We start from the raw sequence: 27,039 nt of genomic DNA on the forward strand, positions 1-27,039 counted from the left end.
GGTGTATAAAATTATGAGGGGCCTAGATAGTCCGGATAGGAAGGACCTATTTCCCTTAGTAGAGGGGTCAACAACCAGGGAGCATAGATTTAAAGTAGTTAGTGGAAGGATTGGAGCGGAGCAGAGGAAATATTTCTTCACCCAGAGGGCAGTGGGGGTCTGGAACTCACTGCCTGAAAGGGTGGTAGAGGCAGAAACTCTCATCACATTTAAAAGGTACTTGGAGGTGCCCTTAAAGAACCGTAACCTATAAAGTTACGGATCTAGAGCTGGAAGGTGGGATTAGATGGGTAATTCTTTATTAACTGGGACATGAAGGGCCAAATGGCCTCTTTCTGTGTCATAATTTTCTATGATTCTATGATCCTATGGCTCTCTCCATTACGGGGCACCTGCCAGAAGTGCATGTTGGATATTTGGGTGCACACTGTGCACATCTTTCCGATGTGTGCTGTTGTGGGCCAGGCTTCCTGCTGATAGCACAGTAAGATCCCTGCTGTGGTACAGCTATACAATGAGAAATGGCTAAAACCTTCCTGTCGTGTGGAGAAATAACGTAGGCCTGTGCTGTCGGAGAGATTGCAAGTGGCTCAGATTGTGCTGAGCTGAGAAACGTGATCTCATCTTCTCCATTGCAGTTTCCAATCTTGGCAGTGTCCTGCAGTATGGGTCTTTGCCCTTCCCCTAAGCAACCCTAAAAATATCAAAAACAATGGATACTCGGGGGGCGATTGCAGGTGGGTAATAGAGCGGTTCAATTAACGTCGCCAGATTTCTTCTGCTTCAATTTTTTTCAAGGGATGTGGGTTATGATGGCAAGGTCTGCAAGACTCTAATGCCCATTCCTAGGGCATTAAGAGTCAACTGCAGTCGTGACAGGAGTCACGTGTAGGCCTTGCCAGTTCGGGATGGCAGGTTCCCTTGCCTGAAAGGTGTTAGTGAGCCAGTTGGGCTTTTATAATAATCCAGCAGCTTCAGAGATTGCAGGCTTGAAATAACACCTTATTTTCTGAATGTATAGAATCATAGAATGATACAGCACAGGAGGCCATTCAGCCCATCGCGCCTGTACTGGCTCTTCCAAAGAGCGATCCAATTAGTCCCACTCCCCCTGCTCTTTCACCATAGTCCTGTCATTTTTTTCCCTTCAATTATTTATCCAGTACATTTTTGCCAGATAGTATTGAATCAGCTTCCACCATCTGTGCAGGCAGTGCCTTCCGGAACATAACAACTCGCTGCCTAAACTTTTTTCCCTCCTGTCCTCATATAAAGCATTGGAATCTTTGTGGGGGCGGGTGGGGGGGGTTTAGTCCATTTGTACTCTGTGTAATGTGGCTTCCATTGAAGAGTTGATAACAAGTTTATCAAATATTATTAACTACCAGGAACAATACAGTCAGAGATTAATGGAAAATACAAAGATAAATTTACTGCACCAGAATAGAATCTCGTGTTGAGTTTTTTTCTACAGTGCTTATAAGTAGGTGAAGGGTTTCTGATAAATGCTAAGTCCCCTATTTACAATGTAAATCACAGCTTGTTTTTCCTTTAAGTCTGGTTTTCATTAAGCGGCACCAAAAAGAACCAGACTTGGCCGATAGGGAAAGTCCAGATAAGGAGGCATACAGGACTTTCTAAAAACGGAATATCGCAACTGGACACTCATCAGAATACACCCATCGGAAAGGACATTGAAATATACCCAGCTATACCTATCGGAATATAACCATGGGTGTACACCCATGGGAATACACCCATCAGAATACACTCATTAGAATGCACCTATCAGAATACACCTAGCTATATCCATCGGAATATACTCCTGGGAATACACATACCTGAATACACCCATCGGAATACATCCATGGGAAAATACCTATCAGAATATACCGATCAGAATATACCCAGCTATACCCATCGGAATATAACCCACCTGAATACACTCACAAGAATATATCCCTGGGAATACACCCATCCCTTGTAGCAGAGGTTCACAAAACCGGGAGTCATGGTCCGAGTTTGAATACCATTTTGAATGAAACACTAAAGATGGCCCGCTCAATTGCCCCGCCAACAAACCTAAACTGTTAACTACTAAAAATCGCAAGATATGAGAACCTCTCTCTGACTATCAGGCCACACTTTATATAGTGGTCATAAAACCAGTTAGCCTAACATCTGTTGTTGGGAAAATACTGGAGTCCATTATTAAGGAAGCAGTAGCCGGACATTTGGAAAAGCATAATTCAATCAAGCAGAGTCAGCATGGTTTGATGAAAGGGAAATCATGTTTGACAAATTTGCTGGAGTTCTTTGAGGATGTAACGAATAGGGTGGATAAAGGGGAACCAATGGATGTGGTGTATTTCGATTTGTAGAAGGCATTTGATAAGGTGCCACATAAAAGGTTACTGCACAAGATAAAAGTTCACAGGGTTTGGGGTAATATATTAGCATGGATAGAGGTTTGGTTAACTAACAGAAAACAGAGAGTCGGGATAAATGAATATTTTTCTGGTTGGCAAATAGTAACTAGTGGGGTGCCGCAGGAATCGGTGCTGGGTCCTCAGCTATTTACAATCTATATTAATGACTTGAATGAAAGGACCAAGTGTAATGTAGCCAAGTTTGCTGATGATACAAAGATGGGTGGAAAAGCAAATTGTGAGGAGGAGACAAAAAATCTGCAAAGGGATATAGACAGGCTAAGTGAGTGAGCAAACATTTGGCAGATGGAGTATAATGTGGGAAAGTGAGAGGTTATCCACTTTGGCAGAAATAATAGTAAAGCAAATTATAATTAAAATGGAGAAAAATTGCAAAGTGCTGCAGTACAGAGAGACCTGGGGGTCTTCGTGCATGAAACACAAAAAGTTAGTATGCAGGTCCAGCAAGTGATCAGGAAGGCAAATGGAATGTTAGCCTTTATTGCAAGAGGGATAGAGTATAAATGCAGAGAAGTCCTGCTACAACTGTACAGGATATTGGTGAGGCCACACCTAGAGTACCGCGTACAGTTTTGGTTTCCGTATTTAAGGAAGGTTATACTTGCATTGGAGGCTGTTCAGAGAAGGTTCACTTGGTTGATTCCGGAGATGAGAGGGTTGACTTATGAGGATAGATTCAATAGGTTGGTCCTATACTCAGTGGAGTTCAGAAGAATGAGAGGTGATCTTATTGAAACTTATAAGATAATGGGCCCAAGTTTCCACACGATAAAAAACGGGCGCCCCTCCGAGCTGGGCGCCCGTTTTTCGCGCCTAAAACGGCGCCTAAAAAAAACCTCGCGATTCTGGAGCGTTCTGCAGCTCCTTGTCTGCCTGGCGCGGTGCCCGGGGGGGGCGGAGCCTACACTCGCACCGATTTTGTACGTGGGAGGGGGCGGGTACTATTTAAATTAGTTTTTTTCCTGCCGGCAACGCTGCGGGTGCGCGTTGGAGCGTTCGCGCATGCGCAGTGCGAAAAAAACATTGGCACTCGGCCATTTTTGTAGTTCTTTGTAGCTGTTTAATTTTTGAAATTTTTTTTAATAAAAGCACATTGCCATCAGCACATCAGCACTTGCAGCCTTCTCACTGTCTCCTCCCTCCCCCGCAGGAAGAACGGGCGCCTCCTCCCCCTCCCGCGGGAAAGAACGGGCGCCTCTTCCCCCCCCCCGCGGGAAAGAACGGGCGCCTCCTACCCCCACCCCCCCGCGGGAAGAACGGGTGCCTCAGGCTGACTGCAGCATTCTCTGTGCCTGAAGCACTTTCACACAGGTAGGAAGATGGTTTATTTAATCTTTTCTTTGCTTATAAATGTTTATTCAGGTTGGATTTATTTGTATAATATTTGTAGAAGTATAAATAAGGATTTATTGTAGAATTTAATGACTTCCCTTCCCCCCCCCCCCCCCTCCCCCCCCACCTCGTTCTGGACGCCTAATTTGTAACCTGCGCCTGATTTTTTAATGTGTAGAACAGGTTTTTTCAGTTCTACAAAAATCTTCACTTGCTCCATTCTAACTTAGTTTGGAGTCCGTTTTCACTGTGGAAACTTTGAAATTAGGCGTCAGTGGCCAGACACGCCCCCTTTTGAAGAAAAAATTCTGTTCCAAAGTAGAACTGTTCTACCTGACTAGAACTGCAGAAAAAAAAAATGTGGAGAATTGTGATTTCTAAGATAGTCCGTTCTCCACCAGTTGCTCCTAAAAATCAGGCGCAAATCATGTGGAAACTTGGGCCCATAGAGGGGGCTTGACAAGGTGGGTGCAGAGAGGATATTTCCACTCACAGGGGAAACTAAAACTAGGGGGCATAGAATAAGGGGCTGCCCATTTAAAACGGAGATGAGGAGAAATTTCTTCTCTCAGAGGGTTGTAAATCTATGGAATTCTCTGCCCCAAAGAGCTGTGGAGGCTGGGTCATTGAATATAAGGCGGAGATTGACAGATTTTTGAGCGGTAAGGGAGTAAAGGGTTATGGGGAGCGAGCAGGGTTGTGGAGCTGAGTCCATGAACAGATCAGCCATGATCTTATTGAATGGCGGAGCAGGCTCAAGGGGCCAGGTGGCCTAATCCTGCTCCTATTTCTTATGTTCTTAAGTTCTTAAAACATGGAAGCAATTATAAAGAATTGACTCTTGCTCCAGGACAGTGGGACATCCGGTTTCCCTAATACAGTATTTGATTCGCTTTGATAGGCGACCGCAAAGTCAGGAATACTCCGCCTTCCTGGGTCAAACACATTGAAAACATCAGGTGCTTGGCATTATTATGCACTGAGAACTATATCCGACAGACCAGAGGCTGAACAAGTCGGGCACCACTGAGCCATATTCCTTGCTCTATTTTTTCATGCTTTCTGCTCAAATATAGTGGATGGGTTCCTCTGTCCCTAGACTGAACATTCGGTAATTCCAATGAGACATTAAATAACATTTATAAATAGGCAGAGTTTACCGTTATATTTCTATCTACTAAAGAAACAAGGACAATATTATAGTGCAGTAAACTCAAAAATAATATGATATAATTGATTCGGGGTCTATGTTGGACTTGGGGTGGGTGTGGAAGATGCGAAAGACATTTGCCGCTCTTTGGTTCTATTTTTTGACCAATGGACATCCTCACTCCCAAAATAGTGAGCGATGGGGTTCACAGCCTCAATTGAGAAACGTCCATTTTGCAATGTTACTTCACCGCTCTGCGAATGCTGGGCCTGCAGTTTGGCCTCAGGGTCCTTATATACAATCCAGGCAGAGGTCAGTCACCTCTATGTGTCGGCGGTGTGCCTCGGCGTCCTGTTGCGGGGCTGGTTCTTGCCCTTCTTCCCCCCTTCCGACATGAGCTTCCACTTGTTCATCATCATCTTGCGCTTCTTGCGCTGCTTGCCATTGCACCACACCCTCTCGCAGTACTCCTCCACCCGGTGCAGGTTGGAGTAGCCGATCAGCTGCATGATGTCCTTGAACCAGGGCTTCTGACTGTGCAGCCGACGGGGCGGGGTCATGCAGCGGCGGTTGATGTGCTCCTCGTCGTCGCGGTTGAAGATTTCCTCCAGCTGCTCGCTCTCGATCACCTCCAGGGAGATCTTGGTCACGGTCTGCGTGAAGCCGTGCTCCATCGTCTTGCAGTAATAGGTTCCTTCGTCCATTCGGTAAATCTTCCGGAATAAGAGGCCGTGCTCAGTTTTGATGATACGCTCGTCGGTTTTCACCTGCAAAAATGAACCAGTGATTCAAATAACAACCACAACTTACATTTACATGACGCCCTTACCGTAGTAAAATGTCACAGGAGCGATTATCAAACAAAATTTGACACCGAGCCACACAAGGATATATTAGGGCAGGTGACCAAAAGTATAAGGAGTGTCTTCAAGGAGGAGAGAGAAGTGGAGAGGCAGAGAGGTTCAGGGAGGGAGTTCCAGAGCTTAGGGCCCAGGCAGCTGAAGGTACGGCTGCCAATTGTTGAGCGATAAAAGCCAGGGATGCGTAAGAGGCCAGAATTGGAGGAGTGCAGATAGCAGATATTTGAGGGTTATTGTTTGGGCCGCGTGGCTCCTTTAATGGGCAGCGCGGGCCCCTTCAAAACTTCGCACATGTGCCGTTTTTCCCATTTAAAAGCCAGTGAGTCTGCTGCATGGGAGCTCCAGAGGGGGTGCCGGTCTGCATGATGGTGGCCCGACCACACCAGCGGCTGCCATTGCCGGGCTGGCTGAAAAGTCGTCCATCTTTCCCTTTAAGGGCGGCCGGGACGCCCCAGCCACCGCAGCTTCTCGCATTGCCCCACTCCGACCTCCTGTCCCGCTGGGCAATTTCCTGCACGGGGCGCAAAGGTGTCGGCGCACACGCTGATGACGTCATCGTCGTGCCGGTGAGCAAACCACCTTTCGCCGGCGGAGCCCCGGGGGAATTCCACGCGGGTCGATGTGGCCGACGCACTCATGCGCTAACACACTGCATTCTGTTAGCGCCGGCCGGCAGTGTTAACTGTCCTTGTGCAATTGGGCAATTTCGACCCCATAGAATCAGAGAATCAGAGACTAGTACGACAGTCGGTACATCGAGTCTGCGCCGACTCTTTCGAAGAGCAATCCAGTTAGTCCCACTCCTCCGCTCTTTCCCCATATCCCTGACATTCTTTCTACTTCAAGTATTTATCCAATTCCCTTTTGAAGGCTACTATTGAATCTGTATCCACCGCCCGATCAGGCAGTGCATTCCAAATCCTAACCACTCGTTGCGTAAAAAAGGTTTTCCTCGTGTTGCCTCTGGTTCTTTTGCCAATTTGCCAATCACCATAAATCTGAGCCCTCTGGTTACTGACCCTTCCGCCATTGGAAACTGCTTCTCTTTATTTACTCTAGTTAAACTCTTCATGATTTTGAACATCTCGATCAAATCTTCTCTTTGGCTCCTCTGCTCTAAGGAGGAGTCTTTGACCCCCGCTCTATCTGGACTAGACTCAGTCACAAGTCTTTGAGAGACATTAGCTTGGAGATTCCACTGTACAAACACTTCACACATTCACTTCAAATTCCTCTGATATTTTCACAAAAGTTGACGACCCAAACACATTAAGGGGCTGAAATTGTCCCCCTCCATCAGCTCCATTACCGCGGAGAGCACAGAGGCCTTATCGACCGGGGGGAAGACGGATCAGCCGACCCGCCCAAATTGCCCCGGGGCCAGAAGTGGGTTTCTGCTCCACCCACCAGGCACGTGCCGAACCCTTATTGACCGGTGGGGACCCCCTTTCCACCCTTCACGCGATATTGCCCTGCGGGAGCGCTGCCGCCGGTCGGTGCCACTGACAGCTTTACCCGGTGGGGAGCTATCTGTGGCTGGGCAGCGCGTCTACCCTTAAAGGGGAGGTCGCACTACCAGCGACTCCATTTTATTTATTTTTGTCGGCCAACTGCCACCGACAATTATGCCCCCCCCCCCCCCCCCCGGGTTTGGCCGAGCCGCCAACAGGCAACCTGGCACCCCATCTTGGGTGCCAGGCCGCTGGCCCAGCCGAAACCCTCCCTGGCGGACCAGTGGCCCAAACTGAACTTGTTGCAGGGCTCGCGGCGGCCCTCCCCATTAACTGAAGGGGAAAGACATTGTGACGCATCGCGCTGACATATTTAGCGTGGCGCTGATGACTGGTCGGGACAATCGACCCGCTGCAAGGGCACTGTCGCCCCGCAGCCGCCACAACATGCTCCCCACCAAAAATTAATTCTATCAGCTGAAGTTCATGGGTCATGGGTTGGGGCAGAGAAAATATTTTAAAAGCGGAAGGTGCGCCCCGCTTGGGGTGGGGGCGGGGGCGGGGGGGGGGGCAATTTCGGCCCCTAAATATTCACGTGATAAAATCACTCCGCGGGATTTCCTGGCTGGTCTTATAACCAAAGCTGCCACCCAGTAGCTTATGAGGTGGCAGAATTAAATGGTTTCACTCACCTCATCTTTCATATCGTCCACAGCTCGCTGTATGAACCATTTGACGGTGGCCTGAAGCGATTTGGGGACACATTCAAGAAAGGTGCTGTTGTGTTCGGTCCCATAAACCACTCTCTCCTCCGTACTGTCAAACTCTTCCACTGCGAGTAATTAAAAGTAGAAGCACTTTTAAAGCTATTGCGGATTCAATGATTGGGATTATGCTAAATCTTGGAAATAATTGTTTGGTCCATCAGTACCTCCCGTAGAATATGACAGCACAGAAGGGGGCCATTCGGCCCATCGTGCCTGTGCCGGCTCTTTGAAAGAGCTCTCCAGTTAGTCCCACTCCCCCTACTCTTTCCCCTAAGCCTTGCAAATTTTTCCTTTTCAAGTATTTATCCAATTCCCTTTTGAAAGTTACTATTGAATCTGCTTCCTTTCAGGCAATGCATTCCAGATCACAACTCGCTGCATTAAAAAAATCTCCTAATTTTCCCTCTGGTTCTTTTGTCAATTATCTTTAAAATATTGGCAGAGTAGTTTGACTCCTGATTTGCTGATATCCTTTATTAATATTTTTCTATGTAGAAGAGACCTCAAACTAGTTTGTTGGGTTTACATACGTTCTTGTCAATCACAGAGCCAAAAAATGGGGTCAAAGAGCAGAGGTCACTCCTGGGACTACACAAAATGCATGTTACTACTCATAGAAATAATGAGGGTAGAGATCTTTCGGGAGTTGAGGGAGTGAGATGCACGATCCCTTAGGGCCAGGGCTGCAAATACTTGAAGCTTCCGACAGTGGTTTTGAAAGTTGAATGACTGGCATGGCAACCACTAGGCTGCCATGGAAACTGCACCTAATGAGCCAATTATAAGAGTAGGGTTGCACCACAATGGGCGTCAATCCGAACAGAGTTATACTCAGACACAAACTTGGTAAAGTGCCGGCAGTGCATTAATCAAGAGCCAGAAAGGGTGTGGGCACTTTGAGGGAGGACTATTACCTCTACGATATTATGCTCTGGAGTATCAAAATTAGACATCGAAGTACATATTTTAGATTGTGTTTAGAAGAGTGTTTTTCCTTGCTCTCATCCTTGTTTTCAATTCACTCCATTGCCTTGCCCCTCACTATCTCTGTAATCTCCTCCAGCCTCACAAGCTCCCCGAGATATCTGCACTGCTCTAATTCTAGTCTCTGATTATAATCGCTCCACCGTTGGTGGCCGTGCTTTCAGCTGACGAGGCCCCAAGCTCTGGAACTCCCTCCCTAAACCCCTCCACCACTCTACTTCCCTTTCCTCCTTTAAGACATTCCTTAAAACCTACCTCTTTGACCAAGCTTTTGGTCATCTGCCCTAATTTTTTCTTATGTGGCTCTTTGTCAAATTTTTGTCTTATAACACTGCTGTGAAGTGCCTTCGACGTTTTACTACATTAAAGGCGCTATATAAATATAAGTTGTTTTGAGAAAAAACAAATGGAGTTGTTTTCTGGTTTTAGAGAGGTCAAAGATAAAACTCAACAACAGTGGACGGGGAGGCCTGGGGGGAGCGGGGTTGGGAGGCCTGATAGGGAGGGGCTTGGGGAAGGACCCAACATGGAAGATGTCGTGTATCTACTTTATTTCTTTTGGATAAGTTTTTCTTTTCAACCAGTTCCATTCTCCCTGCTCCGTGCACCATTCTCTGAGAGAAAGGGTGGGAAAATTATCTGCCTCCCAGACCTTCGGCGATGCTGGTCAACGTCCGACTGCCCCGCGGGGGATTTTGGCCCTTTACAACTGTCCTTCTCCCTCTGTGAGGGGGGCACCTGACAAAACAGTGCAGGCCTGGAACTCGCCGCAGGAGCCTCAAACACAGGACCAGCTGCTTTGTGACAGGAGCATTCTTTAAAAAGGCACGGGTCCCAGCCCGCACAGCAGGCAGCAAGAACAAGAACAAGAAAAAGGGAAAACTGTAGCTATTAAAGTTTCACTTAAAAAAAAATGGAGGAGTTGATGTTCGTCAACTCACTAATCTTCCATTCCTAGTAACTGGGTCCGTGTCTAGTCCAGACTAATGGCTTGAGAGAGCCCTCTATTTGTGAAATGAATTTTGACGCTCTCGACCCAGCTATTAGCAGGAATCAGCTGAAAGCACAAAACTGACCTAAACTGACAATCTCCCTCAGGCAGGTTGCAGGCTGGTTTTGTGTGGGAAATGGAGATGGTCACATGGTTGCAGGAGTGGTGTTCTCCTGACACTAGATTTCAGGGCAATTGTTGAGGGCAGAATACTAGTTTTTCTTTGGCTATCAAACTGTTCTACATCCGATCCGGGAAGTGCTTGGTCCTGACACGAGGGCCTGAAACAGGAAAATGTTCCATTTCCTAACGCAAACATCCCATACCTTGTTGAGCACACATGAAAGGAAAAGATTCTGTAGTTGCTACAAGACGGACTCATCTTTGAACTTAATGGACCAAATCTTGCTGGAGAAATAACGGCGTGTTAAAGATGCACGCGGTTACTAAAAAGACTTGCATTTCTACAGTGCCTTTCACAGCCACCAGACGCCCCAAAGCGCTTTACAGCCAATGAAGTACTTTTGAAGTGTAGTCACTGTTGTAACGTAGGAAACATGGCAGCCAATTTGCTCACAGCAAGCTCCCACAAACAGCAATGTGATAGTTGTTATATATGTAAACTTGTACTTACTCTGTACAGCCACCAGAGGGCTCATCCCCTGGAGTCCCAAGGGATCCTGAGGCACTCTGGAGACCTGCAATAAAAGACTAAGGTCATATTTTACTTTGAGCTCACAATATTCAGTCTGACTCATTCTCCATACATAACAACTGGCGACAAGATACAGATAGCGAACCCAAAGATGCAGAGAACAGTAGGCATCCTGGAGAAATTCTCGGAGGGAGAAGATTGGGAAACTTTTGTGGAGCAACTCGACCAATACTTCGTGGCCAACGAGCGAGATGGGGAAGAGAACGCTGCCAAATGAAGGGCGATCCTCCTCACCGTCTGTGGGGCACCAAGGTATGGCCTTATGAAGAATCTGCTCACTCCAGTGAAACTCCAGTGAAACCCACGGAGAACTCGTATGATGATTTGTGCACACTGGTCTGAGAGCATTTGAACCCAAAGGAAAGTGTTCTGATGATGAGGTACCGGTTCTACACCTACAAAAGGTCTGAAGGCCAGGAAGTAGCGAATTATGTTGCCGAGCTAAGACGCCTTGCAGGACATTGCGAATTTGAAGGATATTTGGAGCACATGCTCAGAGACTTTTTTGTACTTGGCATTGGCCACGAAACCATACTTTGCAAACTTTTGACTGTAGAGACCCCAACCTTCAGTAAGGCCACAGCGATAGCCCAGGCATTCATTGCCACCAGTGACAATACGAAGCAAATCTCTCAGCACACAAGTGCTGCCACAAGTACTGTGAACCAAGTGATGTTGTTTTCGAATCGCAACGTACAGGGCAGGTCACACATACCTGCAAATGCACGTCCGCAGATGTCTCAGAGTCCACCATCAAGGGTGATGAATGCAAGGCCATTAACACCTTGTTAGCGCTGCGAGGATGATCATTGTTTCCATTCATGCCGATTCAAAGGGTATGTTTGCAAGGGCTGTGGAACAATGGGGCACCTCCAACGTATGTGCAGGCAAACTACTATTCCTGTTAAACCTGAAAATGCCATGTTGCAGAAGAAGACAGATCCACGGAGGATCACGACGAACCAGAGCCTCAGACCGAGGAGGCAGAGGTACATGGGGTGCACATATTCACCACGAATTGTCCCCCAATAATGCTGAATGTTGAACTAAATGGACTCCCGGTGTCAATGGAACTGGACACGGGCGCGAGCCAGTCCATCATGGGCAAAAAGACTTTGAAAGATTGTGGTGCAACAAGGACTCAAGACCAGTTTTAAGTCCAATTCGTACGAAACTAAGAACTTACACGAAATAACTGATTCCCGTAATTGGCAGTGCTACCGTAAAGGTCTCTTACGATGAGGTGGTGCACAAGCTACCACTCTGGGTGGTTCCGGGCGATGGTCCCACGCTGCTCGGCAGGAGCTGGCTGGGAAAGATACGCTGGTACTGCGATGATGTCCGAGCGCTATCGCCCGCTGATGACACTTTATGTGCTCAGGTCTTAAACAAGTTCCCTTTGCTGTTCGAACCAGGCATCGGGAAATTCCAAGGAGCAAAAGTGCAGATCCACCGAATTCCGAGGGCGTGACACATCCATCACAAGGCGAGAGCAGTACTGTACATGTTGAGAGAAAGGGTAGAGATCGAGCTAGACTGGCTGCAATGAGAGGGCATCATTTCACCGATCGAGTTCAACGAGTGGGCCAGCCTGATCGTTCCTGTCCTCAAGGGAGATGGCACCGTCAGAATCTGTGGTGTTTACAAAGTAACTATCAATCGTTTCTCCCTGCAGGACCAATACCCACTACCAAAGGCCAATGACCTCTTTGTAATGCTGGCGGGAGGAAAGACGTTCACGAAGCTGGATCTGACTTCAACCTACATGACGCAGGAACTGGAGGAATCATTGAAGGGCCTCACCTGCATCAACACGAACAAAGGTCTTTTTATTTATAACAGATGCCCGTTTGGAATTCAATCAGCGGTGGCGATATTCCAGAGAAACATGGAAAGTTTACTGAAGTCGGTCCCGCACACCGTGGTCTTCCAGGACGACATCTTGGTCACAGGTCGAATCACAGCTGAGCATCTGCAGAACCTGGAAGAGGTTCTGAATCGACTCATCTGCGCGGGGCTCAGGTTAAAACACTTGAAGTGCATTTTCCTGCCACCTGAAGTGGAGTTCTTGGGAAGGAGGATTGCGGCGGATGGCATCAGGCCCACCAATGTGAAGACGGAGGCAATCGAGAATGCACCGAGGCCATAGAACTTGACGGAGTTGCAGTCATTTCTGGGACTCCTGAACTACTTTGGTAACTTCTTACCAGGTCTCAGCACACTGTTAGAACCACTACATGTCTTACTACAGAAAGGGGACGAATGGGTTTGGGGCAAAAGCCAAGAAAATGCCTTTGTAAAAGCGAGAAAATTGTAATGCTCAAACAAATTGCTTGTGTTGTATGATCCATGTAAGCATTTGGTACTAACATGTGATGCATCGTCATACGGTGTTGGGTGTGTATTGCAACAAGCTAATGATTTCGGGAAACTGCAACCAGTTGCTTATGCATCCAGGAGTTTGTCTAAGGCTGAGAGAGCCGACAGCATGATTGAAAATGAAGCGTTAGCGTGTGTTTATGGGGTAAAGAAAATGCATCAATACCGGTTTGGGTTAAAATTCGAATTGGAAACTGACCATAAGCCACTCATATCACTGTTTTCTGAGAGTAAAGGGATAAATACCAACACATCGGCCCGCATCCAGAGATGGGCACTCACATTTTCCGCATACAACTACGCAATCCACCACAGGCCAGGCACAGAAAACTGCGCTGATGCTCTCAGTAGACTGCCATTGCCCACCACGGGAGTGGAAATGGCGCAGCCCGCAGATTTAGCCATGTTTATGGAAGCATTTGAGAGTGAGCAATCACCCGTCACTGCCCGGCAGATCAAAACCTGGACGAGCCAGGACCCCTTACTGTCCGTAGTCAAAAGCTGTGTGCTTCACGGGAGCTGGTCCAGTGTCCCAGTGGAAATGCAGGAAGAGATAAAGCTGTTCCAGTGACGCAAAGATGAAATGTCTATACAGGCAGACTGCCTTCTGTGGGGTAATCGTGTAGTGGTTCCCAAGAAAGGCAGAGACCCTTCCTCAATGATCTCCACAGTATCTACCCAGGCATCGTAATAATGAAAGTGATAGCCAGATCCCACGTGTGGTGACGCGGTATCGATGCGGACTTAGAGTCCTACGTTCACAGATGTAATACATGCTTGCAGTTAAGCAATGTACCCAGGGAGGCGCCGCTAAGTTTATGGTCTTTGCCCTCCAAACCGTGGTTTAGGGTACATGTCGACTATGCAGGGCTGTTCTTGGGTAAAATGTTCCTTGTGGTTGTAGATGCATACTCCAAGTAGATTGAATGTGAGATAATGTTGGCGAGCACGTCCGCTGCCACTACTGAAAGCCTGTGGGCCATGTTTGCCACACACGGCCCGATGTCCTGGTGAGTGACAACGGGCCATGTTTTACCAGTGAGTTCAAAGAATTCATGACCTGTAACGGGATCAAACATGTTACATCCGCCCCGTTCAAACCAGCATCCAATGGTCAGGCAGCGAGAGCAGTGCAAACTATCAAGCAGGGCTTGAAGAGAGTAACTGAAGACTCACTGCAGACTCGCCTATCCCGAGTCCTGCTTAGCTACCGCACGAGACCCCACTCACTCACTGGGACCCCTCCTGCTGAACTGCTCATGAAAAGAGCACTTAAGTCAAGGCACTCGTTAGTTCACCCTGATCTACATGAACAGGTAGAGAGCAGGCGGCTTCAACAAAGTACATACCATGATCGCGCAAATGTGTCACGCGAGATTGAAATCAATGATCCTGTATTTGTATTGAATTATGGGCAAGGTCCCAAGTGGCTTCCTGGCACCATCGTGGCCGAAGAGGGGAGCAGGGTGTTTCGGGTCAAACTTTTAAATGGACTCATTCACCGGAAACACTTGGACCAAATCAAACTCAGATTCACGGACTATCCTGAGCAACCCACCTTGAATCCTACCTTTTTTGATCCCCCAACACACACATCAGTGGCAAACAGCACCACGGATAACCACGAAGCAGAACCCATCATCCACAACAGCCGAGCAGGGCCCAACACACCAGGCAGCCCAGCAAGGCCAGCTACATAGCAGTCCAGCGAGGACCCAACAAATGATTCAACAATACCAGCTTTCACACCAGACGATCAATCAGGGCAAGAAGGGCCCCAGATCGACTCACATTGTAAATAGTTACACTATTGATTGGGGGGGAGGAGGGGGCGGGGGGTGAGTGTTGTTATATATGTAAACTTGTACTTACTCTGTACAGCCACTAGAGGGCTCATCCCCTGGAGTCCCAAGGGATCTCATAATCCCTTGGGAGCACAGGTATTTAAGGGGGCCTCACAGGTTGGAGAGGTACTCTGGAGACTCTTAGTGTTTAGTCTGATTCTTTCCCCATACATAACAATAATGACCAGATAATCTGTTGTAGTGATGTTAGTTGAGGGATAAATATTGGCCAGGACACCGGAGATAACTCCCCTGCTCTTCTTCGAAATAGTGCCATGGGATCTTTCACGTCCACCTAAGAGAGCAGACGGGGCCTTGGTTTAATGTCTCATCCGAAAGATGGCACCTCCAACAGTGCAGCACTCCCTCAGCACTGGAGCATCAGCCTAGATTTATGTGCTCAAGTCTCTGGAATGGGACTTGAACCCACAACTTTCTGACTCAGAGGTGAGAGTGTTACCCACTGAGCCACAGCTGACACAATTAATGCACAAATCCACCAGCAAGTTCAGGGGCTGAAGGGACACGGTGTCAGAAGCGAATCTCCAGAACCTTCTGGCTGATTTACACCGTTCACTCTGCACACATGGCATCTCGCCCTCAGGGCCCCCGTTATTTTTAATAATTGGCTGAATTCGCACATTGATTGTCCATTAAACTCGTCGCAGCATTGTCGCCCTGACGTATTTAAAGGATGCTGGTCGAGTCATCTGTAAAGGAGGAGGGGAGGGAGAGTAGTGATTTTTCTTACCACTCAGACTCTGATCCATACACTGGTGAATGGGGTTACCGTTCCAGATATCTTGTCTTCGGAAACGTCTAAATAAAGAGAGGAACTGAAGTGAGGTGCTGAACTAAATCTGGGTTCCTTCGATACAATCGCATCAAGAAGATCAAATGTGCGCATACACGCCTGTGCGTGTCAGAGCTGCGCCTTTTCTGTATCGGCAGCGATGACCGCAGCAATGCTTTAATTGCCGCTGTCAGTCGTGGATGTGAATTGCCCCTGGGTTAAGACCATCAGCGTGGTCCCCGCCCCGGTGATTCCATGGGGTAAGTGCACCACGTGCTGCGGTACTGAGTCACACGGGCTAGAAAGGTCACAGGAGCCAAATGTGAGGCCCGGGCGGGAAAGGGGCCTCGCGAGCGGACAGCAGGAGGCCCAACTGCTTTTAACGTGCAAACCTCGTTAGCATCAAAGCAGTTGGGATGTCGGTGCAAAGTGGGAGGGAGGTGGGTGGCCCGAATTAAGAGGGTGTAGGGTGGGAGGGACTGGGCCGGAGGTTGTGAGTGGAGAGAGGGAGGCCTACACACCCATTGAGGGGCCAGGAAGGGCATTCCTGCTCCTCCAAACCCCAGAGAGGGAAGTTTTAAATCACAATGGGTCGGGGATGAAATTGGGTTATTCACCCCCTCCATTTTAACTACTCCCCCCCCACACCTGGTTTCCCTTCTGTATGCACCTGTGAGTATGCTGACAGGCCTGTTGAGCTGTTGAGTTGGGAGTAGCTTAGCCAGTCACATGATGTTCGCAAGCCTCAATAAAACCCCAGCCAGTTGGGTTCAGGGGATCCACGATGAGGCAGGCAGAAGTAAGCCTGGTGGATGAACTGGTAATGTGTAGTGTGATTGTTAAACCTTTTGCTAATAAACCAACTAGTTCTTAATAGCAATCTGTTGCTATGAATTCTTAAGCAAAGAACTCATGAAGTAAATACATTACACCCTCCTACACCCTCACGTACGTTCAGTCCCTCGTGTGGGCTGATCTATACCAGAGCAGCCGTGGGGGCAGGTGCAATTGGCTTCAATGCCCACATGCAGGAGAGGGTAATCTGCCAGGGTTGCCACTTCTGATGACTATCCAGCAACCCGTGCTGGTAAATACACTGTGGACATCAGGTGAGGGTGGCCCTTGTGGTCAGGTTGCCCGCCGGCACTCTAGACTGGCACATGGGACATGGAGCCCAGCGCCGGGAAAGGGGGGAAAATTGGAAGGAGAAATCAAAATCTGGCTGAAGCTGTTGAGCACTTGCGCACATTGTTCCTGCAGTTATGTCATGCAGAGTTCAAGATCAGAGGTCACAGGGTCATTGACTGAGCTATAATCATCTAAACACATACAGCATAGTAAAGTACTCAATGGGCAAACAGAACTGTACACACATGTACACACATACTCACTAGCCCAGACATCAACACACCATCTTCATGCAAACACATACATATAGGGGCCGAAATAGCCCTCCGCCCCAAATGGGGCGTACCTTCCCTTTTTTAAGTGTTCTGTCCGCCCCAATATCGGAGCGACCGTCGCGCCAAGTCATCAGCACTGCGCAGATGCCATTCATCGCGCTGACGCATCACAATGTCCCTCCCCTTCACTTAAAGGGGAGGGCCACTGCGAACTCTGTAGGCAATTTAGGCAAACACTGGGCCACGAGGGAGGGTTTCGGCCAGGCCAGTGACCCGGTATGCAAGAGGGAGTGCCGGGCTGCCTGTTGGCGGGCCAGCGAGAACCTGTGGCCACCATTGTGAGGCCGATTTGGCAGTTGGCCGAAAATTAAAATAAAATGGTGGCCGCAGCAGTGTGTCCTCCCCTTTAGGCATTTTCCACGCGGGGCGGAAAGGGGGTCTCGTACCGATTGTGCCCGACGGGGTGGGATGACGACCGGAGCGGTCCCATACACTGCTCCAAAAATAAAGGAGGGCAATGTTGAAAATGGCGGCCCCTCTTCGCTGACTGAGCGGTGAGTCCTTACTGACCCGTGGAATTTCGGCCTCATACTAAGAACATAAGAAATAGGAGCAGCCATTTGACCCCTCGAGCCTGCTCCGCCATTCAATAAGATCATGGCTGATCTGATCATGGACTCAGCTCCACTTCCCTGCCTGCTCCCCATAACCCTTTACTCCCTTATGGCTCAAAAATTTGTCTATCTCCGCCTTAAATATATTCAATGACCCAGCCTCCACAGCTCTCTGGGGCAGAGAATTCCACAGATTTACAACCCTGAGAGAAGAAATTCCCCCTCATCTCAGTTTTAAATGGGCGGCCCCTTATTCTATGCCCCCTAGTTTTAGTTTCCCCTATGAGTGGAAATATCCTCTCTGCATCCAACTTGTCGAGCCCACTCATTATCTTGTATGTTTCGATAAGATCACCTCTCATTCTTCTGAACTCCAATGCGTGTAGTGCCAACCTACTCAACCTATCTTCATAACTCAAACCCCTCATCTCCGGAATCAACCAAGTGAACCTTCTCTGAACAGCCTCCAATGCAAGTATATCCTTCCTTAAATACTGAGACCAAAACTGCATGCAGTACTCTAGGTGTGGCCTCACCCATGCCCTATACAGTTGTAGCAGGACCTCTATGCTTTTATACTCTATCCCCCTTGCAATGAAGGCCAACATTCCATTTGCCTTCCTGATTACTTGCTGTACCTGCATACTAACTTTTTGCCTTTGATACACAAGGACCTCCAGGTCCCTCTGTACTGAAGCACTTGCAATTTTTCTCCATTTGAATTATAATTTGCTTTTCTATTTTTTTTGCCAAAGTGGATAACCTCACATTTTCCTACATTATATTCCATCTGCCAAATTTTTGCCCACTCACTTAGCCTATCTATATCCCTTTGCAGATTTGTTGTGTCTGCCTCACAATTTGCTTTCCCACCCATCTTTGTATCATCAGCAAACTTGGCTACATTACACTCGGTCCCTTCATCCAAATCATTAATATAGATTATAAATATTTGAGGCCCTAGCACCGATCCCTGCGGCACCCCACTAGTTACTACGATCCAACTGGAAAATGACCCGGTTATCCTGACTCTATGTCTTCTGTTAGTTAGCCAATCCTCAATCCATGCTAATATATTACCCCCAACCCCATTAACTTTTATCTTGTGCAGTAACATTTTATGTGGCACCTCATCGAATGCCTTTTGGAAATCTAAATACACCACATCCACTGCTTCCCCCTTATCCACCCTGCTTGTTACATCCTCAACAAACTCCAGCAAATTTATCAAACCTGATTTCCCTTTCATAAAACTATGCTGACTCTGCTTGACTGAATTATGCTTTCCCAAATGTCCTGCTACTGCTTCCTTAATAATGGACTCCAGCATTTTCCCAACTACAGATGTTCGGCTAACTGGTCTATAATTTCCTGTTTTCTGTTTGCCTCCTTTTTAAATAGGGGCATTACATTTGCAGTTTTCCAATCTACTGGGATCTCCCCAGAATCCAGAGAATTTTGGTGCATTACAACCAATACATCCACTATCTCTGCAGCCACTTCTTTTAAGACGCTAGGATGCAAGCCATCAGGTCCAGGGGACTTGTCTGCCTTTAGTCCCATTATTTTACCGAGTACTACTTCTTTAGTGATAGTATTAAGTTCCTTCCTCCCTATAGCCCTTTGATTATCCACTATTGGGATATTTTAAGTGTCTTCTACCGTGAAGACCGATTCAAAATATTTGTTCAAAGTCTCTGCCATATCACTGTTCCCATTATTAATTCCCTCATCTAATCCTCTAGGGGACCAACATTTACTTTAACCATTCTTTTCCTTTTTATGTACCTGTAGAAACTCTTACTATCTGTTTTTATATTTCATGCTAGTTCACTTTCATAATCTACCTTCTCTCTCTTTATATTTTTTTAGTCATTCTTTGCTGGCTTTTAAAAGTTTCCCAATCCTCTGGCCTCCCACTAGTCTTGGCCACATTGTATGCCCTTGTTTTCAATTTGATACCATCGCCTATTTCCTTAGTTAGCCACAGATGGTTATCCCTTCTCTTACAGTCTTTCCTTCTCATTCGGATATATTTTTGTTGAGAGTTATGAAATATCTCCTTAAATGTCTGCCACTGCTCATCAACCGCGCTTTAATCTATTTTCCCAGTCCACTTTAGCCAACTCTGCCCTTATACCTTTGTAGTCTCCTTTATTTAAGCTTAGGACACTGAACTTTCTCACCCTCCAACTGAATTTGAAATTCAACCATGTTATAGTCACTCATTCCTGGAGGATCCTTTACTAGGAGATCATTTATTAATCCTGTCTCATTACACAGTGCCAGATCTAAGATAGTCTGCTCCCTGGTTGCTTTCGCAACATACTGTTTAAGGAAACTATCCTGGATACATTCTATGAACTTTTCCTCAAGACTACGCTGGCCAATATGCTTTGTCCAATCAATTGGAAGGTTAAAATCGCCCATGATTATTGCCGTTCCTTTTTTATAAGCTTTCCATTATTTCTTGATTTATACTCCGTCCAACAGTGTAGCTACTGTTAGGGGGCCTGTAAACTACGCCTACCAGTGACCTTTTACCCTTATCATTCCTTATCTCCACTCAAACTGATTCAACATCTTGATCCTCTGAGCCAATATCATTTCTCACTAATGCACTGATCTCATCCTTTGTTAACAGAACTACCCCATCTCCTTTTCCTTTCTGTCTGTCTGTCCTTCCAAATTGTCAAATACCCCTGAATATTTAGTTCCCAGCCTTGGTCGCCTTGCAACCACGTCTCTGTAATGGCTATCAGATCATACCCATTTGTATCTATTTGTGCCGCCAACTCATCTATTTTGTTACTGCCAAGCTATTGAGTAGAGTGAGCCTATACTCTCTGGAGTTTAGAAGACAAGGTGATCTCTTGAAACATATATGATTCTGCAAGGGATTGACAGAGGAGATGCTGAGAGGTTGTTTCCCCTGGCTGGAGTGTCCAGAACTAGGGCATAGTCTCAGGATAAGGGGTAGGTCATTTAAAAAAGAGATGAGGAGGAATTTCTTCACTCAGAGGGTTGTGAATCTTTGGCATTCTACCTCAAAGGGCTGTGGATGCTGAGTCTTTGAGTATATTCAAGGCTGAGATAGATGTATTTTTGGACTTGTAGGGAATCAAGGGATATAGAGATCTGGCAGAAAAGTGGAATTGAGGTTGAAGATCAGCCATGATCTTATTGTATGGCGGAGCAGGCTAGAGGGGCCATATGGCCTACTCCTGCTCCTGTTTCTTATGTTCTAAGCCTCCAGTACACATGTACTTCACCTCCGAGGCATGAACTCATTGATACAATGAGTGTGCACATACGCGCACACGCTCATTACCTCACACACCAGTACATTAATAAACTCATTCACCGTGTTCGAACACAGACTGGCTCATTCGCCCCACCCACCAACTCACTAATATACTCCAACCCCCACCCCCCGCTCAAATACATGCATGTTATCTGGAAGGCAGTGAAGGGCCTTTAGCAGAGACTCTGGAGCAGACACGGTACCTTTTGGCGGCAGGCTGGTATCTGGTGCAGGAGCTTCCATCCCAGGCGCAATAGGGGTCTCTGGCAAGGCAGCACTCAGCGCATGCATTGCCGTAGGTTTCGCACTGATGGAGCTTCACCTGGGCTACCCCCACCCTCGAGCCAATATACAGCTGTTGCTGCAAGGTAGCAGAGCACACAAGAGGAACGTTAAGCAGAGATTAACACACATGTTCAACTCCAGCCAAAGGACGTGAAGGAAAGCCATGCCATGGAATGGAGGTACTCACCCGCTTCACTGAGATCTCCATAGATGTGATGGGATTCGGAATCTGGCAATATTAAAATAGAAACCATTATTTGACATATTTCCCCCATACAATTTTTTTACCCCCTTAATTCTCTTTCTTGGGGGGGGGGGGGGGGGGAGGTAATTTTGACTTTGGCCGATAGTGTCAACCATGTCTCAGTGGGTAGCGCTCTCGCCTCTGAGTCAGAAGGTTGTAGGTTCAAGTCCCACTCCAGAGACTTGAGCACAAAAATCAAGGCTGACACTCCAGTGCAGTGCTGAGGGAGTGCTGCGCTATCGGAGGTGCCGTCTATCCAATGAGCCGTGAAACCAAGGCCCCATCTGCTCTCTCTCGGGTGGATGTAAAAGATGGGATTCACTATTTGTACTGTCCTTCTGTGCCTACGTCCTCTTGAGTATCCCTCCCCGATGCCACCTGCCCGGAACCAGAAATGGGGCCCTGAAGACATTCATTCTGAACTGACCATGTTGTCTGACTGAGCCACAAGCTACCGAGCCCCGAGGCCTCTAACCAGGCCCCGAGCGTCCCGCTGAGGCGACGGGGGGAGTGGTGGGGGGGGGGGAGGAGAGAGCTTGGGGGGGGGGGGGGGGGTGGGGCGGTGGTGTGTGGAGAGCGAGTTGGGGGGAGAGAGAGAGAGAGAGAGAGAGAGAGAGAGAGAGACAGCTTGGGGGGGGGGAGGGAGAGGGAGAGAGCTTGAGGGATGGGGGGGGGGGGGGGTGGAGGTGCGGAGAGATGGCCTGGGTGGGGGAGGGAAGAGAGAGACATGGGCTGGGGGGGGGGGGGGGGGGAGGATCGGAGGGGAGACAGGGAACTCAGGGAAGATGGATCACATTCTTCCAACCTCCTTTACATCCACACCCGATTTCTCGGAAAGCTTGATGCGAGTGCTACAAGGGACATCATTGGAGTGGATGAAATCCAGAATTCACAATACTGTCACTATTCACTTCATGCCCAATAAACCTGTTAACAAACTGCACACAATGCCCCATCTATTGCAGTGTAGTGGGGGGTAAGGTCATGCACTTGCACTTGGGTAATGGACTCCAGCTGGGGGAGGGATGCACTTGCGCTGGGGTAAGGGACTGCGGCTGGGGGAGGGATGCACTTGTGCTGGGGTAAGCGACTTCGGCTGGAACTTGGTGGCTGTTGGGGAGATCTATCCTCTGTGGCTTCTGAAGTCAAAATGGATCAAGTTACAATTTGCAAAGTCAGTCAGAATTTGGGCTGGGCGGTTAAAGTTACACATTCCAGAGAAACTTCAGGAAGTGGCTTATCCTCCAAGGGCACCAATCAGCAATAGGTCATGTGATAATGGAGAGCCAATCAGAGACAAGGCGGCCTTTATGGGCTGTACAAATAGACGCATCCGTAGAAGATCATTTGGCATTATTTCAAAGAAGATCAGGGGAATTCTCGCTGGTGTCCCTGTCCATCATAAGGCCTTCTCCACACTGGGATGGTGGGCTTTGGCCAGAGATTGAGTGTCCAGGGGCAGCCCCTGGATCCACAGTAATAGGCAGCCCCATCAGACTTCGGGCCAGAAAAAGGTAGGTCCGGGGAGAGCGGTGGAGGAGACATCCGAACTTCTGGACGGGTACGTCGTAGCGACAGCGGCTCAGGTTGGTTTTGTGGAGCTTGGGGAACACTTCTACTTCTCCCGACCATGCAAAAATAAAAAGTACTTTTCCTTTATGCCAAGCCAGTAACTGGTACTGGGCAGAGTTTACCCCCTCTTTCCTGGCAGTCTCGACTCTAACCTCTCTCTCGCATCCATCCCCCTCTCCAACCGCCTCCACCACTCTCTCCCTACTCCAACCCCCCTTCTGCATCCACCCCCTTCTCCAACTCCTCTCCCGCCTATACCCCTCTCCCGGTTCTAAGCTCTCTCCCGCCTCCATCCTCCTCTTCAACCTCTCTCCCCTCTCCCACCTCCAACCCCCCTCTCACCTCCAACCCCCCTCCCCTGCCTCCACCCTCTTTGCTGACTCCAACCCCCTTCCCCCGACTCCAACCCCCTCTCACCTCCAAACCCTCTCTCACCTCCAAACCCCCTCTCACCTCCAAACCCCCTCTCACCTCCAACCTCTCCTTCACCTCCAAACCCCCCTCTCACCTCCAACCCCCCTCTCACCTCCAAACCCCCTCTCACCTCCAAACCCCCTCTCACCTCCAACCCCCCTCTCACCTCCAACCCCCCCTCTCACCTCCAACCCCCCCTCTCACCTCCAACCCCCCTTCTCACCTCCAACCCCCCCTCTCACCCCCAACCCCCCCTCTCACTCCCAACCCCCCCTCTCATCTCTACTCTCGAACCAGACTCTCATCTCCAAAAACTGGGGTCCTATTGACATCATAAGGTGAGGACACAAGCTGTAGCTTTGTGGAGAGCTTGTGGCTATTGGTGGCTGGTGACCATCAAGGAGAATTCAGCCTGGTGGTGAATGGATTGAATTAGGGTTTTGGGCAGAGTTACGGGTGGAGACAGAAGATGTTTTGGAGGTGAAAGGAAGTGGCCTTGGGGACAGTTTAGATATGGCAGTGGAAGCTGAGCTTGGGGAGTAGAGCAGTGTGGCCCATCCCGGTCTTAATGTCTGTCAGGGAGTTGGAGAGGGTGGCAAAAGCTATTGGGGGGGTGGGGTCCATACTTCTAGATGATGCCACCTAAGGGTGGGCGGCATGTGAATGGCACAGAGAAGGGAGCCAAGAATAGAGACCTGGGGTGACTGTGTGGAGGAGAAACTGTTTGTAATGACGTGTTATCAACTGTTCGAAAGGTTACAAATAGAACCAGGGGAGAGCGATGCCAGGGAGATAGGTGTAGAGGAGAGACGTTTGAGGAAGAGAGGTTGGCAGTATCCAAGGAGGTGGAGAGGCCGAGCAGGATGAGAGGGAGAGCTTTCACAAAATGTGATCATAAGTGGAATGGACTTCCGGTTCGGGGAGTGGAGGCAAACGGCCAGGAATCATGGACAAAACTATTGGAGGCTGCGAAAAGCAGATGGCAGAACCTTCCTGGCTCAACAACCTCCTCATTTATAGCTCTCGTGATCTTGTGGGCATTGCTTCCAAGGACAAGTGCCTAAGATTCACCTCATTGCATCATTAATGGAAGAAGCCATTGAGAACAGCGGGAACAACATGAGTTTTGTAACAAAAAGGAGAAGCTATCTTACACCTTTGACGACATTTCTTTGGCATACTTGAAGAGTTACGCTTGATTTTTTGGGGCCCAGTTACGCCAAAAAAACAGTAAGTTTCCCCATTGGATCTCTTTATTTTGGCATGGCCTAACCCGAGGAGCTTTGATCTGCGCCAAAAAGATCGGGCTGCCATGGTAACCAGGGACACAATGCAAGCTGAGGCTGCAATGTGAAACAGACAGCCAGCTCCCAACACATTAAAAGAATTGAAAACCACAGAGCACCACCTTACCTCCAACCCCGCCCGAAGGCTGTCCAGTCCGGTCCCATTGTAGGTCGCCGGTTCGGGTCTCTCTCTCTCTCTCTCTCTCTCTCTCTCTCTTCCCCGAACCGGGGACTGAGAATGGAACCGAACAGCCTTCCTGTGTGTGTGAACCGGGGATCGGCTCTCTCTCCTGGGACCAGACTGTGTGTGTGAACCGGGGACTGTGATTTTAATCGGACAGCCTTCAGGCGGGGTTGGAGGTAAGTTGCTGCTATGTGTTTTTCAATTCTTTCAGTGTGTCCGGGCATCTATTGCGCCGCTTTCCTTACCTGCGCCGATTTACTTAACTCTAGGGAAGGTTTTTCAGGACAGGCCACATACGCTGGCCTAATCAGAACTGGAGTAACTCTCAGCTGGTCAAACTTCCCTAAATGGCCAGAAGTGGCGTAGGTGGCTGGTTATGCCCCCTTTGGCTGAAAAAAAACGTACTTAAAAAATTCGTAACTAACTGAGTTACGCTGGTGCAAATTGATTGGGGAAACTGGGGATTTTTAAGTTAGGCCAGAAAAAGCAGCCTGCTCCAAAAAAAATGGCGCAAATACTGGGCAAAATTGAGCCCAATGTTAATTGATGATCCATTGTTGTCAGAATATGGCTCAATGACACAACAGGGTACGCTGAATACCTTAAACACCTGGAGCTCTTCCAGAATCACTTCCTCACTCTGCACTGCATTCCCCTTCCGCAGGGCAATGGTCTTCAGGACCACCCCGGTATCTGCAGGGGAAGAAAACACCAGCCACGCTTGAAATTCCTCTTGAGCAAATGGAATTTAGGAGAAACAAAGGAAATAAGGACATTTATTTAACATTTTTTGTTCATTTTCCACATCCTTCATCTGCTGACATTTTGTGGACTTCACATCTTGTTGAATCCAGTCCTGCTCTCCTCCACTTTGACCTCTATAGGTGGATGTAAAAGATCCCACGACACTATTTTGAAGAAGAGCAGGGGAGTTATCCCCGGCGTCCTGGCCAATATTTATCCCTCAATCAACATAACAAAAACAGATTATCTGGTCAATGGGAACGGTGGCATGGTGGTTATGTTACTGGACTAATGATACGGAGACTCGAGATCAAATCCTACCAGGGCAGCTGTGGAATTTAAATTCAGTTAATTAAATAAATCTGGAATAAAAAGCTAGTATCAGTAATGGTGACCATGAAACTTCTGGATTGCAGCAAAATCTGGATGATATTCAGGCTTGGGCTAATAAGTAATAATCGTGCCACACAAGTGTCAGGCAATGATCATCTCCAACAAGTGAGAGTCTAACCACCGTCCCCTGACATTCAACGGCATTACCATTGCTGAATTCCCCACCATCAACATCCTGGGGGTCACTATTGACCAGAAACTTAACTGGGCCAGCCACATAAATACTGTGGCAACAAGAGCAGGTCAGAGGCTATGTATTCTGTGGTGAGTGTCTCACCTGCTAACTCCCTAAAGTCTTTCCACCATCTACAAGGCACAAGTCAGGGGTGCCTTGTCTGAATGATTGCAGCTCCAACAACACTCAAGAAACTTGACACCATCCAGAACAAAGCAGCCCACTTAATTGGCATTCCATTCACCACCAGCGCACTGTGGCTGCAGTGTGCACCATCTACAAGATGCACTGCAGCACCTCCGAAACCCGTGACCTCTACCACCTAGAAGGACGAGGGCAACAGGTGCATTGGAACACCATCACCTGCAAGTTCCCCTCCAAGTCACACACACCATCCTGACTTGGAAATATATCGGTCGTTCCTTCATCATCGCTGGGTCAAAATCCTGGAACTCCCTCCCTAACAGCACTGTGGGAGTTCCTTCACCACAAGGACTACAGCGGTTTATGAAGGCGGCTTTCTACCACCTTCTCAAGGGCAATTTAGGGATGGGCAATAAACGCTGGCCTTGCCCGCGACACCCACATCCCAGGAACAAATTTTAAAAAAACATCTGGTTCACTAAGGTCATTTAGGGAAGGAAATCTTCTGGCCTATATGTGACTCCAGACCCACTGCAATGTGTTTGACTCTTAACTGCCCTA

At 48.2% G+C, this 27,039-nt stretch overlaps 1 protein-coding gene across 1 annotated transcript in view; it reads right to left on the reverse strand.

Moving 5' to 3' along the window:
• Window positions 1-3,926: 3,926 nt before the first annotated feature.
• sema3bl (sema domain, immunoglobulin domain (Ig), short basic domain, secreted, (semaphorin) 3bl) overlaps window positions 3,927-27,039 on the reverse strand; it is a 203,379-nt gene continuing 180,266 nt past the window's right edge. The window contains exons 12-17 of the mRNA XM_070895589.1: window positions 25,624-25,715; window positions 21,510-21,551; window positions 21,241-21,398; window positions 15,675-15,742; window positions 7,936-8,075; window positions 3,927-5,699 (exon numbers count right to left, since the gene is read on the reverse strand). Of these exons, the coding sequence (XP_070751690.1) occupies window positions 5,256-5,699; window positions 7,936-8,075; window positions 15,675-15,742; window positions 21,241-21,398; window positions 21,510-21,551; window positions 25,624-25,715 (944 nt within the window). The 3' untranslated portion in view covers window positions 3,927-5,255. The remainder of the gene's footprint in view (window positions 5,700-7,935; window positions 8,076-15,674; window positions 15,743-21,240; window positions 21,399-21,509; window positions 21,552-25,623; window positions 25,716-27,039) is intronic.

The sequence above is a fragment of the Pristiophorus japonicus genome, chromosome 12, assembly GCF_044704955.1.
Source record: "Pristiophorus japonicus isolate sPriJap1 chromosome 12, sPriJap1.hap1, whole genome shotgun sequence".
NCBI classification, from domain to species: Eukaryota; Metazoa; Chordata; class Chondrichthyes; family Pristiophoridae; genus Pristiophorus; species Pristiophorus japonicus.